General features: G+C 35.7%; 1 protein-coding gene across 1 annotated transcript; it reads left to right on the top strand.

Moving 5' to 3' along the window:
* The first annotated feature begins 5,257 nt into the window (after positions 1 to 5,257).
* SEC61G (SEC61 translocon subunit gamma) lies at positions 5,258 to 14,104 on the top strand. The gene is made up of 4 exons (XM_077119333.1): positions 5,258 to 5,390; positions 7,145 to 7,244; positions 9,628 to 9,730; positions 13,913 to 14,104. Exons 2-4 carry the CDS (start codon positions 7,151 to 7,153, stop codon positions 13,920 to 13,922), a joined length of 207 nt encoding a protein of 68 aa, XP_076975448.1. The 5' UTR covers positions 5,258 to 5,390; positions 7,145 to 7,150; the 3' UTR covers positions 13,923 to 14,104.
* Positions 14,105 to 17,242: the final 3,138 nt, after the last annotated feature.

Raw genomic sequence — 17,242 nt, 5'->3', positions numbered from 1 at the left:
GAGGCAGCATAGTTGACCTAGATTAGAAGGAAGCAAAATAAAAGGAAGTAGAAAGAGGATTAAAGAAGGGACAGAATGTTACAGAAAAATCGTAGGTAAGTCAATAAAAATATGTAAGCATAGTTAAAGCAAGAAAACAAAGAATATACTACCACAAATAAGCCCTCTAAGGGACTTCTGGGGAAATTCAAGACAGCGAAGGGTGATATCAAAATTGAAATGGTAAGCTATATAACTAGCAGGTGTTTCTGTACCCTATGTCGAACTAACAGTGTTGTAGCTTTATTTCACTAATTGCATATGATGCACCACTTCCTGAGGAGACCAGCAGGATAAGGTCTAGTTGTACTAATGCTAGCTTTCCATTTTGACATATCTTTTTGCTCTAAAAAAGAACATAAAAATCATTTTAAAATTTAAATTAATAAGTAACACAATTTAAACATGTAGATTAGCCATGGTTTATATCTTAAAAGACTTTTCATATGCTGCATTAATCAGAGTTCTCTAGAGAAACAGAACCAACAGGAGAGATCTGCAAACATGACATCTACAAAGTTGTTTCAAGCAACCATGGGAATGGAAGCGTCCAAAATCCACAGGGTAGGCTGTGAAGTGGTGGCTCTGATGAAGGGTCTGGATGAACTCACAGGAGAGGCTTGCTGGCTAAAGAAGCAGTGAAAGAGTCTCTCTCCTTTCTTAAAAACCTTCAACTGATTGGATTATTTAGTTGTGGGAGACATTCCTTAGTTGATTGCAGATGTACTCAGCCACAGATGCAATCAATGGCTGATGATTTACTATACCAGCCTTACGGTTTATCAATCAGCCATGAATATCCTTGCAGCAATGGTCAGGCCAATGCTTTCCTGACTAGACAAGTGGGCTTCATCACTTGGCCAAGTTGATACCAGAACCTAACCATCACATATGCCTACATACATATATTAAAAATATTGCAGATGATAGAATATTTACTATTTTGTATCCCAAAACAGTACTTCCTGAAGTACCACAATGAGATCTCTAACTATATATGTTGTCAAAACCGATTTTGAAAGTCTATAAAAGGAAGATGTAGAGATGTAATTTTTAACTCTCTTTCAAATGAGCAAAAAAAACTATTGCTTGGATGTAAAATAAACATGCAAATATCATATACCCCATTTGCATTCAAAGGTTATACTTTCCTACGTGAAGAAACAAAAAGACTAAAACTCTAGGAAGAGTATCAATTAACATGGTTATTTCAACGTCCCAGAGTTTATATTATTTGAGCTTGGTGTTTTAAAAAATCCTGTATCTATCTATACAAGTTTTTTTTTTTACCTTCCTTCTGTTTCAGGGAGAGACTAAAAAATCTAAATGGAACATTAATTCATTTTCTTATCTCAATCAGCATTATTCCTATTTCACTTTGATATTTTTTAATTGAGGGATTTTGAGACAATTTAAAATTTCTACTATGGATATTTGCAATTTACATTCATCATTTATGTACAAAATTTTAGAATAACTTCATTATGATCTGCGTATAGACTTATTTTATTATTTTATTAAATTTTATTGCTTTTCATTTTATTATAAAAAATTTCTAATACACAGAAAAATTAGAGAATTGTTCCGTGAACACCCAGGTACCCACCACTAAGAGTCTAATTAACATTTTACTGTATTTGCCTTATTGCCTATCAATTCATCTACCCCTCTAGCTAAGGCTGAAATCATTTTTAAAATTTATACAAAAAATAAACTGTAGTACCTGTACATTTCACTCCAAAAATACCTCGGCAGCTACTTAATTAACTAAAGTTCAATATTTGTTTACAGTGCTTTATTTTTCAAGGTAAATTTTACATGACGTGGAATGCAGAGATCTTAAGAAATACTATTTGATGAGTTGTGGCAAATACAGACACCTGTGTAACTATAATCTTTATCAGGATGCAGAGCATTACCTTTTTCCTCACAGTTTCCCCTGTGCCCCTTCTCATACCCACATTTCCAGAGGCAAACACTGTAATGCTTATTTTCCAACCATACATTAGTTTGCCTTGTCTAGAACTTCTTGTAAATAGAATTGTACAGTATGCATGTGTAAGGTTTCTTCCACTCATCATGTTTTTGATATTCATCCATATTCATGAATTTTTTTTTGTTAATTGCCAGTAGTAGTCCATTGTGGAATACCCATGTGTTTTCCACAAAACATACTACACCTGTGTGTTTATTCTTTCTTTTGAGGAATCCCTGAATTGTGTTTAGTTTTTTTGCCTATTATAAATAAAAAGTGCTATATACATTTTGTGCAAGTCATTTTTGTGTAAGTCACATATATTTTGTGCAAAATATACGTGAATATATTTTCATTTCTCTTAAGCTAATATTTAGGGTTGGAATTATAGGGTCATAGGTAGTATATGCTTATGTTATAAGAAACTGCTAGAACTTTTTAAAAAGGGATTGTTTGTATCATTTCATATTCCTATCAACAGTGAGAGTTATGTTTGCTCCAGATTTTCACCCAGATATAGTGTTGCCAGCCTTTCAAATTTTAACCATTCTTGTAGGTATAAATGGTTTCTTGTGGTTTGATATAGTCAGTATCACTTAGTTCAAAGAATTTACTAATTTTTCTTGTGGTTTCTTCTTTGACTCATAGATTATTTAAAAGTTGCTGTTTAATTTCCAAATACTTTGGTGTTTTCTAGTTATTTGACCTTTATAGATCTCTAATTTAATTCCACAGTGGTCAGAGAAAACAATTCATGATTTGTACCCTTTTATATTTATTTAGACTTTTCTTATGGCCCAGCATATGTTCTATCTTACTGAAGGCACCATGGGCACTTGAAAAGAATGTGTATTTTGCAGTTTTGAGGGGTAATGTTTCATCTATGGAGCAATTAGGTGTTTGATAGAGTTGTTTAGAGCATTGATTTTTTTGTCTAATTCTATAAGTTGCTGAGAGGATTGTTTATCTTTTTAGTTGTTAATCTTTGCTTCATGCATTTTGACGCTTTAGTATTATAGGCACACAAATTTATGATAGTTATGTCTTCTTGATGAATTGATAAATCATTATGAAATGTCCCTTTTTATCTCTAGTAATTTTCAATGCTAAAGTCTATTTCATTTGATATTATGATACTAACAAATCCCAACACCAAACTCTGACAAAATCTTGTCTGCATTTCCATATATTTAATTGCAACCTATGTGTCTTTATGTTTAAAATGCATCTCTTGCATTCAGCATACACTTGTATTTTGTTTTCTTTTAAATCCTCTTTGATGTTTTCAGTGGACTGTTTAGTTCATTTACATGTAATGAAATTAGAGACATGGTTATATTTAATTTTAACATTTTAGTATTTGTCTGTTTTTTTTTTTGTTTTTTCCCTGCTCTTCCTTTCTTGCCTTCTTTTGTGTTAATTGCATATTTCTTTGAATAGCATTCTAGCATGACTGGCTTTTCAGCCATATACCTTTACAGATTTTTTTTTCTTTTAAATGGCTGCATTAACTTATCACATTCTTAATACTGTACCACGTCACAGAAAATATATTTATATTCTTCATGTAAGTTCATAGTTCATATAGTTCTGTTACCTCTTCCATGGTTACAGGCTGGGCTGTGACCTTATATCTGGTCGCTCAAAAATCTATATTTGTAAACTCTGAATTCAAGGAGAACTCTAGAAAACTGGTATCACTGAATGTGTGGATGTACAACTATATACTCAACAAATCAAAGAACAAAAATTCATTGTGCTGTGCCATAATGTTTCAGCTCAGTGGTGTGTGGCAATATATATTAAGGTGATGGTGATCTCTTTTTTCTAGGTAAGGACCTGGATTTTCCAAGTGTGCTGGTATGATTACGGTTTGTGTCCCCATTTCAAAGCAAAATATCGAAGTCTGTTAATACTGGTTTCAGAGGACAACTGATTGTAGTATATTTTGGATATGAAGCAGAATAAAAATCCTTTTAAAGCCCACAGGTCTGTGCCTTGTATTTCCTCTCCTATCCTAATAATGGAGTATGACAACAGTACAACAGGAAAGTTGAGAGTACTGAGTTCCCAAAGGTATTAAGAGTTTTCAGTGCTACTTAAACTTCAGTACCTAAAATTACATGGTAAGCTTGTTAAAAATGTAGAGTACCAATTCTCAAATTTCCAGTTATTCTGATTCAGTGGATCTGGGTTAGGGATCAGGAACCTCTTTAAAAATTTTTTAACGTTCTCCAGTTGGTCTATTACAGGTGATTCATACACCATACACTATCTAGCTCTCTGTGCGCCTATCTAATCTATCTGTCTATATCTGGCCTTAGTTTTAAGGGTCACTTTTAAATTCTGAACTGACTGGGCTGTGACTTACTAATTCTTCATCCACAGGATTTCCACCCTTGTGGAAGCCTGTAATGACCACCTAAGGAAACCTTGAATTCTCCCCTCCGCCCCCCCGTCAATTGCTTATAGCATTCATATTTACTAATATTTTGCTTACTTGTCTGTTCCCCTCCCTACATCTTAAATTCTCTTACTAGACCATTAGTTTCAAGAGAGTATGAAATGTCTGGCCAGTCACAGTACCCAATAAAGTACCACAAATAGTAGAAGCTCAACTTACTCATAGAAAGAATGATTCATTCTAAATACATAAAATCACATGCTGACCAGATATGCTCACCAGAGACGCAACGTCTGGGTTCAGAATATTTTCAGCAAAACACAAAGTCAGATGGCCTACATGTTATAACCACATTTCCCAAAAGGAACCTGAAGTATACCAAACAGGCCCTAAGTTCCATTGTTATTCGCCTTACAGGAAAACGGGTACGTTTTGGGGGTGGGAGAAAGTCCTGAGTTAAGTCAGTTATAATACCATAATATTACTTATTAGCCTCATTTTGGCAAACAAAATGATATAATATGTGCAACCAGGAGACACACAACCCAGAAGGAACCTCAGGAAAGAGAAAGGCTTAAGCAAAACCAATCATCCTATTAAATGGATCCATTTAGCAAAGCTTTACTTAGCTTTGATCTACCAGAGAGCAGGTACCGCGCAAGGTCACAGGGGGTGCTTGCTGTGAACAAGAACAGATTGAGGTCGGGCTGGTGGGGTACCGTAAGCTGAGCCCCGAGGAAATCCACGGAGGATCCAGCATTCAAACTTCAGACGACGCGCGTCATCAAACTTCCTACCGTGCGACTTTCAGAAAGTTACACGTCGCGCTGCGACTGCGCACTAAAGGCTTCCTGTAATGGAACGGGTGGGCGGGCTCTGAGGCCGAGGTGCCGTTTCCGGTTCCGCTGGGCCTTGGTCTGCCTGCTGCTTCTGTGCTACGTGTCCCTGGTCTCTTAGTTGGCGGCGGAGCAGGTGAGGTTCTTGCGGGTGGGCACTGGACGATCCCGCGCGGCCGACCCTTTGTGAGTTGCCGTGGCGGCGGGCGTGGGTGAACCGGCTTGTCTCCCCAGCGGCCCTCGCGGGTGGGGCAGTGAGAGAGCCTCCTCGCTCAGGGCCTGGACCACGGTCCGGCCCCTCGGCCTCCCAACACGGCCTGTTGTCGAATCACAGACGCAGAATCTCGTCTTCTCGCGGTCGGGAAGGAAAGGGATTTCGATAGTTCGTGGTCCTCGGGGGCTCAATCCTGGCCCAGAGCTGGGCTTTCTCTCTGTTCATACTTTGTCTGTGTAAACTCCCATTCCCTTAGGGGGTTTAGGGGGTTGCAGTATCTTCTGTAGTTAGAGAAGATTGCCTGCCGCCTGGGGTCTCTTCGGGGTTGGCTTTGGAAGGGTGTGGGATCCTCTCGTGGAAGAGTTTATATCCTGGCCTTGCCACCACTTCTTTGGTGTCAAGTGGGAGAGTGGGACTAGATTCTAAATCAAGAGATCATTGTGGGTTATTGGAGTCTCTTCCCTGACATTAAATGCAGTGGTTTGTGTATATATATTTTTCTGGAGAAGGGGTTTTCACTTTCATCATGGTGTCTACTGTTGTTTAAGTTCACAGGATTTGAAGCACAAAGTTAAGTGGAATACTGAGAAAAGAAGGATTGTTCTCTCTTTTTGGAGGGACTCAGCCTACTTGGCCCAGTATGTTTATAGAATTCTTAGTATGCTACATATACATTATTTCATTTAATTCTCCACTGTCCACCCCTAGATGAGAATACTGCCATTCGGCTACCTTTCATACCCAGGGACTTGAATGACTACTTGCTCTTACCGTGGTACTCACTCATTGATTCAGTAGGTTTTTATTGAACATTTATGTGCATTGCACTGGCAATAGAGTAAAAACCAAGCATTACCCTGCCCTCGTTAGCTGTCATACCAATGGTTCTCAAAGCTGTCTAAGCTGAGTGATGTTTCTACTGGGCAATATATTCTTCAAGATGCCTATATGATAAAATATGGAGCTCTATTTCTTTGAAAGGAGTGTCCAAACGTAAAGGTTTGTATTGCGTTTACACTACTAGCTTTTCAAGTTCTGGATTTTGCTTTAGCCAATCTTTATATTTTTGATCGTTTGAAAGTTATATTTGTGTATCTAAATATATGCATTCCCCACACATACACTCTTTTCTAAAATGTTGTATGGGCATGCTTTAACAATTAATTTGAAATCCACTTTTACTTCCACCCTAGGCTGTTGCAGTGCCATGGTTGGTATTCACTGCACTAGACACTGTTTCTGGGATTTAAAAATAAAATATAGAAAATATTTGTTGGATAGCCACATAGTCCTTAGCGGAAACAGTAAGAGGACTGCAGAGTGGGTTAAGAATGGATATGTTGTCAGTAGCTTAACCTTTTAATGCACTGAGGAAGTCCTTTTATAGGAAGATTATGCAGTCCTTTGTCAATGAAGAAAACACTAGTAAGACTGTGCTTTTCTTATTGTCTTTGATCTGACTCTTAACTGGGGTTTACAAAAATAATGGAATTGAATTTTGGAGTCTGAGTGTTTCGTTTTGTATTTTTAATGAGATGGAATTGATCCATATCAGGCCTGAATTGGTGTCTCATCTCATTTAAATCTTGATTTAACTAACTGAGCCATTCTTTCCTATACAGTAAATGATACCAGTGAATGGTTTTTTTGTGTGTGTTTTTTTTTTTTTTGAGCAGGTAATCATGGATCAGGTAATGCAATTTGTTGAGCCAAGCCGGCAGTTTGTGAAGGACTCAATTCGGCTGGTTAAAAGATGTACCAAACCTGATAGAAAAGGTAATAGCTTTAAAATGACAGAAAAGATAAAATCTTGTCATTCTAAGCCTTTCATTTGATTGACTTATTTTTCTGATTAATGTCTTGCATTACTGTCATCAACATATTGATTTACTTTATTTTCTGTTTTTCATTTTTATTTTTTTCTTATGTTGATTTACTTTTAACATTGTTACATATTCTTCAGTTGTGTACACAGCTATCCAAAATCTTCTGTTTTATGTATTTTCAGATGGAATAAGCATATCACAACTTTGCTTTCCATGTTACGTTTGAATTCATCATATTTTATGATTTTATATATTTTAGTACTTCAGTATTTCCATTTTGGAAATCCTTAAATCTTTTGGAGTCTTCCCTGCTCTGCACTTATCACCTGTCCCACCTCCGTGAACAAATTGTAAAATGAAAATACATAGTTGCTACCAACCTAGAAAGTAATTTTTTTATGTTCATCATCATGATCATTTCTTAGAACATGTGCATCAATTCAGAAAAAGAAATAAAAAGAAAACAGAAAAAAATTCATACATACCATACTCCTTACCCCTTCCCTTTCATTGATCACTAGCATTTCAATCTACTAAATTTATTTTAACATTTGTTCCCCCTATTATTTATTTTTATTCCATATGTTCTACCCATCTTTCGATAAGGTAGATGAAAGAAGCATCAGACACAAGGTTTTCATAATCACAAAGTCACATTGCAAAAGCTATATCATTATACAATCATCTTCAAGAAACATGGCTACTGGAACACAGCTCTACGTTTTCAGGCAGTTCTCTCCAGCGTCTCCATTACAGCTTAACTAACAAGGTGATATCTATTTAATGCATAAGAATAACTTCCAGGATAACCTCTCGAGTCTGTTTGGAATCTCTCAGCCATTGACACTTTATTTTGTCTCATTTCTCTCTTCCCCCTTTTGGTCAAGAAGGTTTTCTCAATCCCTTGATGCTGAGTCCCAGCTCATTCTAGGATTTCTGTCCCATCTTGCCAGAAGGTCCACACCCCTGGGAGCCATGTCCCACATAGAGACGGGGAGGGCAGTGAGTTTGCCTGTTGTGTTGGCTGAGAGAGAGAGAGGCTACATCTGAGCAACAGAAGAGGTTCTCTTGGGATGACTCTTAGGCCTAATTTTAAGTAGACTTAGCCTATCGTTTGCGGGGTTAAGTTTCATATGAACAAAATCCAGAATTGGGGGCTCAGCCTATTGCTTTGGTTGTCCCCACTGCTTGTGAGAATATCAAGAATACTCCACTTGTGGAAGTTGGATTTTCTCCCTGTCTCACATTTCAACAAGGGGACTTTGCAAATACTTTTTTATTCACTGTTCAAATCACTCTGGGATTTATCAGGGCATCACTCTGGACAAACCTACAAAATCTCATACCATACTCAAGTTTCCATGTACTATGGTGGTCAGTTAAACTGTCTACATATGTTATATTAGGAAATACACTAGTCAAAATATAAATTTTGTACCAAATAACCATTTTTTGCTTTAGTCTCCCATATAAGTTAAAGTTTTAAAATATTAATTACTTCCTATTTTCAACACCCTCAGTATTGACATTCCTTTGTTCTTCCTCATGCAAAAACGTTTTTAAATTTGTACAGTTAGTTACTAGCATTATACACTCTAGGCGTTCCTAGATTATCCCATCTCAGTCTTTATTGTCTATCTTTCCTTCTGATTTCATTTGTGCTCCCAGGCCTCCTCCCTCTATCATTCTCACATTCAGCTTCATTCAGTGTAGAAAGTTAATTTAGTTATTTATCATGATTCATGGGTTAAAAGGTGTACAAAAATTTGTTTACTTTTATTCATTCATTGAGTGCTGTCTGAGTTTGGAGCTGGGAAGATTGTCTATATTCTCATGGAGCTTAGAAGCCCGCTGGGAAGACAGTCATAAACTAACACATGCAATTCTGATGAATATTTGGGTGAGAAATAGAAAGAGGTTTGAGAACACGTAATAGGAGGACTAATTGAGTCTGGAGGTCAGGAAAGCTTTCCTGAGGGACCAGCATTAAACTGAGACTGCCAAAATCCTAAACATTTTTATAAAATTGTGCTCAAACCCAATTTGATTTTTCATGTCTTATTTTTGGCTTCTTCATAATACTGAAGACACTGGGACCACTGTTTATACTTTATGAAAAAAAGTTATGCTTTGTGTTTTTTTAATCAATATTTGTAGCAAGGTTAAAAAAAATTTGTCTTACTTAAATGTATATATCCACGTATCAGTAGAAATGTATACCTTAAGTTCATTTATATCACTGATAGATTTTTCCCCATAATTGCAAATGCAAAAAATAGTTTGAATTGTGTGTTTATCAGTAATCAGTAATGAATTGTGTGTCTTTAATGCAGAATTCCAGAAGATTGCCATGGCAACAGCAATAGGATTTGCTATAATGGGATTCATTGGCTTCTTTGTGAAATTGATCCATATCCCTATAAATAACATCATTGTGTAAGTAAATTTTAGGTAATAGATTATTTAGGATGGATGAAAGTTGAAACTATTTGAGTTGATATACCACTGTTTCATGTATACATAAATATGTCTCCACTTTTTAAAAAAATTTTTTATTAATTAAAAAAAAATTACAAGAAGCACAAACATTCCCAACACATACACTCAGCAATTCACAGTATCATCACATAGTTGCATATTCATCATCATGATCATTTCCCACACATTTGCATCTATTCAGAAAAAGACATAAAAAGACAACAGCAAAATAAAACAAAAACAGGAAAAAAAAATTTTACATACCATACCCCTTACCCCTCGCTTTCATTGATCACTAGCATTTCAAACTAAATTTATTTTAACATTTGTTCCCCCTATTATTTATTTTTATTCCATATATTCCACTCATCTGTTGACAAGGTAGATAAAAGGAGCATCAGACACAAGGTTTTCACAATCACACAGTCACATTGTGAAAGCTATATCATTATACAATCATCATCAAGAAACATGACTACTGGAGCACAGCTCTATATTTTCAGGCAGTTCCCGCCAGCCTCCATTACATCTTGAATAACAAGATGATATGTACTTGATGCATAAGAATAACCTCCAGGATAACCTCTTGACTCTGTTTGGAATCTCTCAGCCATTGACACTTTGTCTCATTTCCCTCTTCCCCCTTTTGGTGGAGAAGGTTTTCTCAATCCCTTGATGCTAAGTCTCAACTCATTCTAGGGTTTTTCTCAATCCGTTGATGCTGAGTCTCAACTCATTCTAGGGTTTTTCTCAATCCCTTGATGCTGAGTCTCCGCTCATTCCAAGATCTGTCTCCACTTTTTAATACTGTTAGAGTCTCCTGATATTTATTGAATACCTACTAATTCAAAGTGCTTTTACATCTTACTGCAGAAACTTTGCATCTGTTTTCTTTAATAAATACAATTTTAAAGGTTCAAAGACATAAAGGCACTCAAAAGGTGACAAAGCAAGTATTCACTGACAGAACCAATATTCAAATCCAAGTCCTTCTCATGTTGTATTTTAACTTGTTGACTTTGAAAGTGTAGAGGAAATGCTCTCCATCCAGAAATCACTATGGTAATATAGGATTTAAGCATTGGAACAGATCACCTGGGTTCAGAGACTTATTTCTTTTATTTAAAAGCTGTCATAGCATTGGACTATTTATTTAACTTTTCTGTGTCCTGTTTTATTCACTGGGGACAATGGTTCCTATAATAAAAACCCTAAACCCAGTTTGGATGTGTATTTAAATGGAAGTTGTTGTTTTTACTGTAATGAGCCACTGATACTAATGAGAATTGCTTGTAAGGGTATTAGAGAGGGGAGAAAAGATTGATAAACACTGAGCTCACTTTATTCTTATTTAATAAATATTAGCTAGCATTCTTCCTATCATCACCGTTAGAAAAAAGTAAACTGAAGATATTCATGTAATTCAGTAAAGATTTTTCCAGTGCTTTTCATGGGTACAAGAGGGCACTGAAGTAGGTTCTGTATTTAATATATATATTAACAACAGAATAGGTTTGCCTAAAACTCTTAATGTAGTATGAAACACAGGCACATAACTGTGAGTCAGAGCAAATAGTGATGCCTAGCAAGAGAGAGAGAGAAATAGTAGACAGTGAGGCCTAGGGTAAAAATCTGAAAGGTGTTCATTTACAAAAAAAAAGAAGGGGAGGGCCTGGGAGCTTATTGTTCCAGAGGGTAATAAAACGATGATGGATAGTTATTATAGGAAACAAGTGTCATGTCAATTTTAAAAAAAAATAGATTGTGGAATAGGGAGCAGGAAGAACAGAAGCATTTAGTGGCATGAAATAGAAGGGTCTTTTCCACTTCTTTGTACTGATTTGGTACCTGTAGCCCAGAGACAGCGAGCTCCCAGTTTCCTAACTTTACTTAAGTATTCTTACAAATCCATGAAGAAACTGAAGCATGAAGAGGCAAAGTAACTTGTAAATCATATGGCTAGTAAATGGTAGAGCAGCAGCTTATTAAAGCCCAGGAGGGAGACTTGGTTCAGGAGCTTGTATTCTTAAACGCTATGTAAACCATTCCTTCTGGCTCATCTTAGTGCACTCCATTCTAAAGCACATTCTCTCTTTATGCTTTAGTTCGTATTGTATTAGTGCTCCTAAAATCCAGTATGTAGAACTCCTGATACGTTTTTGCCAACAGCTAAAATGCCCAGATGGTTTCACATAAATTGCTGCTAAACTAAATCTTTCACCTGGGTTTACATTGCTGTGCTGGTTTGTTTTAGCCTAAGAATCCTTTATCCTTGTTAAATTTATTTCTAGATTCCCTTATTATGGAGAACTTTTCAATTTTTAAATCTATCTGACATTGCTATTTTTTCTAGTTTTGTATTAGAATATCTTTTGTATTGTTATCAGAGTTGTTGCTTAAAATATTGTTTAGAACAAGGCCCTCTAAGCCAGCTGTTTCTGGTTTAAAATCCATTAGTCCAGTGGTTCCCTGTAGGTTATCAAAACAGGTGTTAAGATTTTGCTTTCTCTTGTTTTCCACAGCAAATGCAAAAATGTCTTTTTTCCATGCTTAATGATGGGAGATTGTTCAGTTGTGACTTTTTGGAAGCTAGTTCCTTAGAATATTTTTCTTCTAATTCCAAAATTATTTCAATGTTTAAGGGGTTACAAATCTATCTTTAGATTTTTTTTCTACTTTAAAGCAAAGGCAGAATAAAACATTTTATGAGAAAAGCAGTCTGAAAATTTATTCTTTTCATGGTATGCCATGACAGCTCTAAAACTAAAAGAAATCTCTTAAATTTGAAAGAGTATAAATCACTGCTTAAATCATTTTGTGATTCTAGCAAAAGAAATATAGCACAGACATCTTCATTAGGTTGAATTACCATATTGTTTTCCTTATGATGTAATTTTATTCTTCTGTGCAAGTATAGCAGTCACTAGCCCCCAAATAAAGGACCTAAGCAGTTGTGGATGTTTTAGTTAACAGTGATAAAATTTAATACTGAACTATAAGTATTTAAAAAACTTAACATTAAAATATATGTTGTGATATTTTAAAATTTTTATCTGCTAATGGAATTATTTTTATTTACTTAGCATCTCGGCACTAAAATTTATATCTGAATATACAATTTTAATGTTTATACTTTTGAAAGTTAGAGGTCCTTCTCTAGGAAGGTGAGTTTTGTTTTCATTATGGTTAACCAGGTATTTGATTGGTTATGGTAAGTTGCAGTGATTGAGAAACGTTACGCTAGTCTGCATTCTTTATTTTCAACTGCTGATTGACTATACTGAAAGAGATATCCCCACCTTTCACCCCACTTGCAAATCTATTTGTTGTTTGGTGCAGCTTAATGCACAGACACATCCAATACGACTGTGGAGGAAAAGGAGGTTTTATTTATGCTCATGGAGGACAGGGGAACATTCCCAAATCTGCTTTCCCTTAGTGATTTTTTCTGTGGCTTTTATGCACACTAGAGACAAAGAAAGTTAATCATCTTGGGTAGCATGTAATGTTTAGCAGAGATCAGGAGAACTTCATTAGTTTTCCTATCTCAGTTATTTACTACATCCTTTAGAATTATATTCTTTAAGATACATGGTACATGGTGCCTCCAAGTCTGGGGTGATAGATGAGAGACCACAAACTAGTGATTAATGGGTAGCTTAATTAGCAGCTATATATGACTGGAAGCACCTCCTAAGTTTTGCTTTCCTGAGACTACATAGGTTTTTTTGAGTACATAGGTTTCTTACAGTTTCAGGGTTACATTTAAAATTCTAACAGTATACTGTTAGATATTCTTACAGTACTTGAAAAACTTTTCACCTAAGTAGTTTATCATGTAATTAATAGTTTTTGTGTTGTTCAGAAACAGGTCATGCTAGACTATTAAACACATTTCCAAAATGAACATTCAGTGTTTTAAAATATACCTCTTCCAGCATCCTCTTCATTTTTAAGATCTGTTCAGTTCCAAGATTTTAAAGTACAATGTGCCCCTTCTCTTATGCTATATAAGGGTAAAGTCAGGTGTGCTTCTCCAGTAATTGTTTTGGTGTTATAAAATTACAGCATATTGTATTTGAAATAACTTTTTAAAATATTGTATATATTCAGAATTGGTCATTTTTCTTTCTTTTACAGTGGTGGCTGAATACCTTTTTGAAGAATCTGTTTTTCATCTTGAAGATTGGTAGACAAGTGAGGGTTTGAGAAACCCATGGAGTAAAAACTTGCCTATATATTTTGTTTTTGTTTCATTGTTTTCTTCCAAGATGTTTCTTATTTCTAAATTAAAATAATTTCACAATAAACAAATTTCTTTTTTTCATCACAGCTATTTATCAAATGCTAATGTTTTTTTTTAATATTTTGGTTTATAAGAGAAATTTGAAGGGCATGGTGGAATATTGCATTTACTTCATGCTCCTATGCAGATAAACTTTTTCCTACCATAGAAGAAGAAACAAGGCAAGTAAAGGAAGGTAAAGATAGTGATCTACTGTAAAAGTTGAGGTTAGGGTAAGAGTTTTGTTGATAAGCTCTTAAAATTTAAACAGTTAATCAAATCAGTTCTTATAGAAGTTTAGGTACAACTTGAAAAAGTTGCCTGAGAACCTTTGTTCATTAAAATGAGAGGTCCTGCTCTATATGAACTAATTAGTCCCTCTGTCATACACAGTGGAGCTTTGAATTTTGTAATTTTATAGAGAAGAATCTGAAATGGAAATAGGGATTATCTCTTTCCCCCTTTAAAAAAAAAATGGTAATTTAAAGTGAGACAGTTTATTCCCTTTTAAAGAAAGCTATTACATTGTTTTCATTTATTCATTCGGTGTTTAATTATTGAACTTCATTTCCCAAGTCCAGTTGATCAGCAACACAAACTAAGGGTCCTCTTATTGTTAGAGAATAAGATAGGCAAGTGTATAATGGTTAGGATTGTGCAGTGTTCTTCAGTTTGAGAATTCTCCTGCTTCAGAAAGCAAAGTCTTTTCATAGTGATAGTAACAGATTTTATGCCTTTTTTTATATGCATGGACAGACACTGGAAATCAAACCTAGGTCTCCAGCATGGCAGGCGAAAACTCTGCCTGCTGAGCCACTGTGGCCCACCCTCTGCCTATATTTGAAATGCTGACTGTTTCAATCAGAATGACTTGGTATCTTCAAGGAAATAAACCTTAGCCATCTCTAATCTTGAGGCTATATAACTACATTTTTTTATTGTGACATATAAATTAAAATTGTGATATATAAATTAAAATTGTGACAAAACTATAAATTTCAAAGTACATTTTATGAGATAGTTATAAACAGATTTCAAAGTTTGATATGGGATACAGTTCAACAATTTCAGGTTCTCCTAGCTGCTCCAAGACACTGGAGACTAAACAAAAATATCAATATGATGATTCATTAGTCTTACACATTTTGTAATCCTGCCCTAACTTATCTATTATAACTATTCCTTCTCCTTTGATCCTTTTTCTAATCTTTAGGGATATTTAGACTATGCCCATTCTAACCTTTTCTTGTTAAAAAGGGGTGTCAGCAGTGTAGGATAGGGGGATCAAACTGATTGATGTTCTTGGAGACTGGCTCCTGTGGATTTCAGGACTTACCTGGCTTAGGAGTGCTCTGAGCGTTTTAAGTTTCTGAAAAATAAACTTAGTTCATGAAACTTGTGTAGGATCTGAGGTGGAGTCCTGGGTGTTCTTTAGGGTTAATAGGAAGGATATTGGTTGGGGGTTGGCAAACTGGCAATTAGCAGTATCTAGCTGAAGCTTGTATAAGAGTAACCGCTAGAAGAGCCTCTTCACTGACTCTCATAGCTACTGATATCTTATTTTGTTACATTTCTTGTCCCCCTTTTGGTCAAGAAGGCATTGATCCCACAGTGCCAGGACCAGGCTTTTCCCTGGAAGTCATGTCCCACATTGCCAGGGAGATTTTACACCCTAGATGCCATGTCCTATGTAGGCGGGAATGTAATGCTTTTACTTGCAGAGTTGGTATATAGGCACATTATATATTTTGCTCCTTAAAAGCTCTCTATATGTGTTTATGTGTATATATATTTGTATGTATGTACACACAAACATGCGTACTTACATGAACATGCATGTGTACATTTATGCACATGTATAAAGTACTTAAGCCACACATGCTACTGGCAAACATGTACTGGCAGGAAAAGCGATACTGCACAGTGATGTTTTATTGATTTCACTAGATAATGATTATGAATCCGTAGAGTATGCATTTGGGCTGGTCAGTTGTCTTTTTTTCTGGTTTATTGGTTTTTGACACTTGGGTAGTAAGATGTTACATATTTTGTATTTATACATGTAAATAAAATGAGGGCTGAACCAGAACTCTGATGATTAACCTTCACAAGCAAAATTGAGCTTAAATAGGAAATACATATTTTTCTTACTAACTACTGTATGTGTGTTGTGAAACAGTGCTCTTAAACTTGAATCACCTGGGGAGTTTCTTAAAACACAGATTCCTGAGCACCGCCAAAGATACTGATTCAGTGGCCTGGGGTGGGCCTGAGAATTTGCATTTCTGCCTATCTCAACTATTGGCTGCAGGTACATATTTTTGAATACCAAGCTTTTAATGTTAATAATGCTTTCTATTTCTTAAATACCTATAGCAAACACTAATGCCCTTTTCGTGACACTTTTGCAATTTCTATGACCCCTCTACCTTCCAAGCAGGTCCTGGGCCACCTGACTCACTAGACTAAAATCTACTTTAACAATAACAGCAAATATAACAGACACATCAGGAGGGAGACAGCAATATTATAGATACTGAATGGTGGAGCTTTGTTAGAGGCAGAGAGAAAATAAAGCATGGTTCCTATCCCAATTGCTTTGTTATTGTTGGAAGGCATTGCCTTATTTCAAATTGCCATCTGTGGGCATTTGTCTTCTACTTGTTAGAAAGGTTCTGCTTGGAAAGAAGGGACTCAATTCAATTTAACCTGAGTACAGGAGGCTGTATAATGTTTCATCTTCAAAGCTGGCATCTTATGTCAGTTAAAATGAGCACAGTTCTACCTGTTATACACTGGTCCTAATTGTGTGCTTTAGAAAAAGTCTCTTGTATGGGTTTCCAGACTCCTTGAGTAGGGTTGTCTCAGATTTTCCAGAGCTTATTCTGCTATAATCTCTTTATCACGCCATTACCGAGACCTCATTTTTTTTTTTAACCCTAACACTATCCCTCATATGCGCAAAGGTAATCAAGATAGCATTTCTAAAATTTACAGGTGAAACTGTTACTGTCAAAAAACACGGTCTTTTGCATTAAACAGAGAAATCTCTGTATTTTGTTGAGAAGATGAGTTTATTGAAGATACAGCATCAAGGAATGGAGCAAAATACTTTACAAGACCAGTTCAGACTGGGAAGGGTGGTTTGGGTTTTTATAACCTCAAATAGACAAAGAAATAGCCAG

Source organism: Tamandua tetradactyla, chromosome 1 (assembly GCF_023851605.1).
Source record: "Tamandua tetradactyla isolate mTamTet1 chromosome 1, mTamTet1.pri, whole genome shotgun sequence".
NCBI classification, from domain to species: Eukaryota; Metazoa; Chordata; class Mammalia; order Pilosa; family Myrmecophagidae; genus Tamandua; species Tamandua tetradactyla.
The sequence above is the reverse complement of the archived record's forward strand: the minus strand, read 5'-3'. Positions and strand labels throughout refer to the sequence as shown.

Bases quoted from the DNA above. Each gene is read 5' to 3' on its own strand.
- SEC61G (XM_077119333.1), top strand. From the start codon at position 7,151: ATGGATCAGGTAATGCAATTTGTTGAGCCAAGCCGGCAGTTTGTGAAG. The intron at 7,245-9,627 runs GTAATAGCTTTA...TCTTTAATGCAG, and splicing joins TACCAAACCTGATAGAAAAG to AATTCCAGAAGATTGCCATG.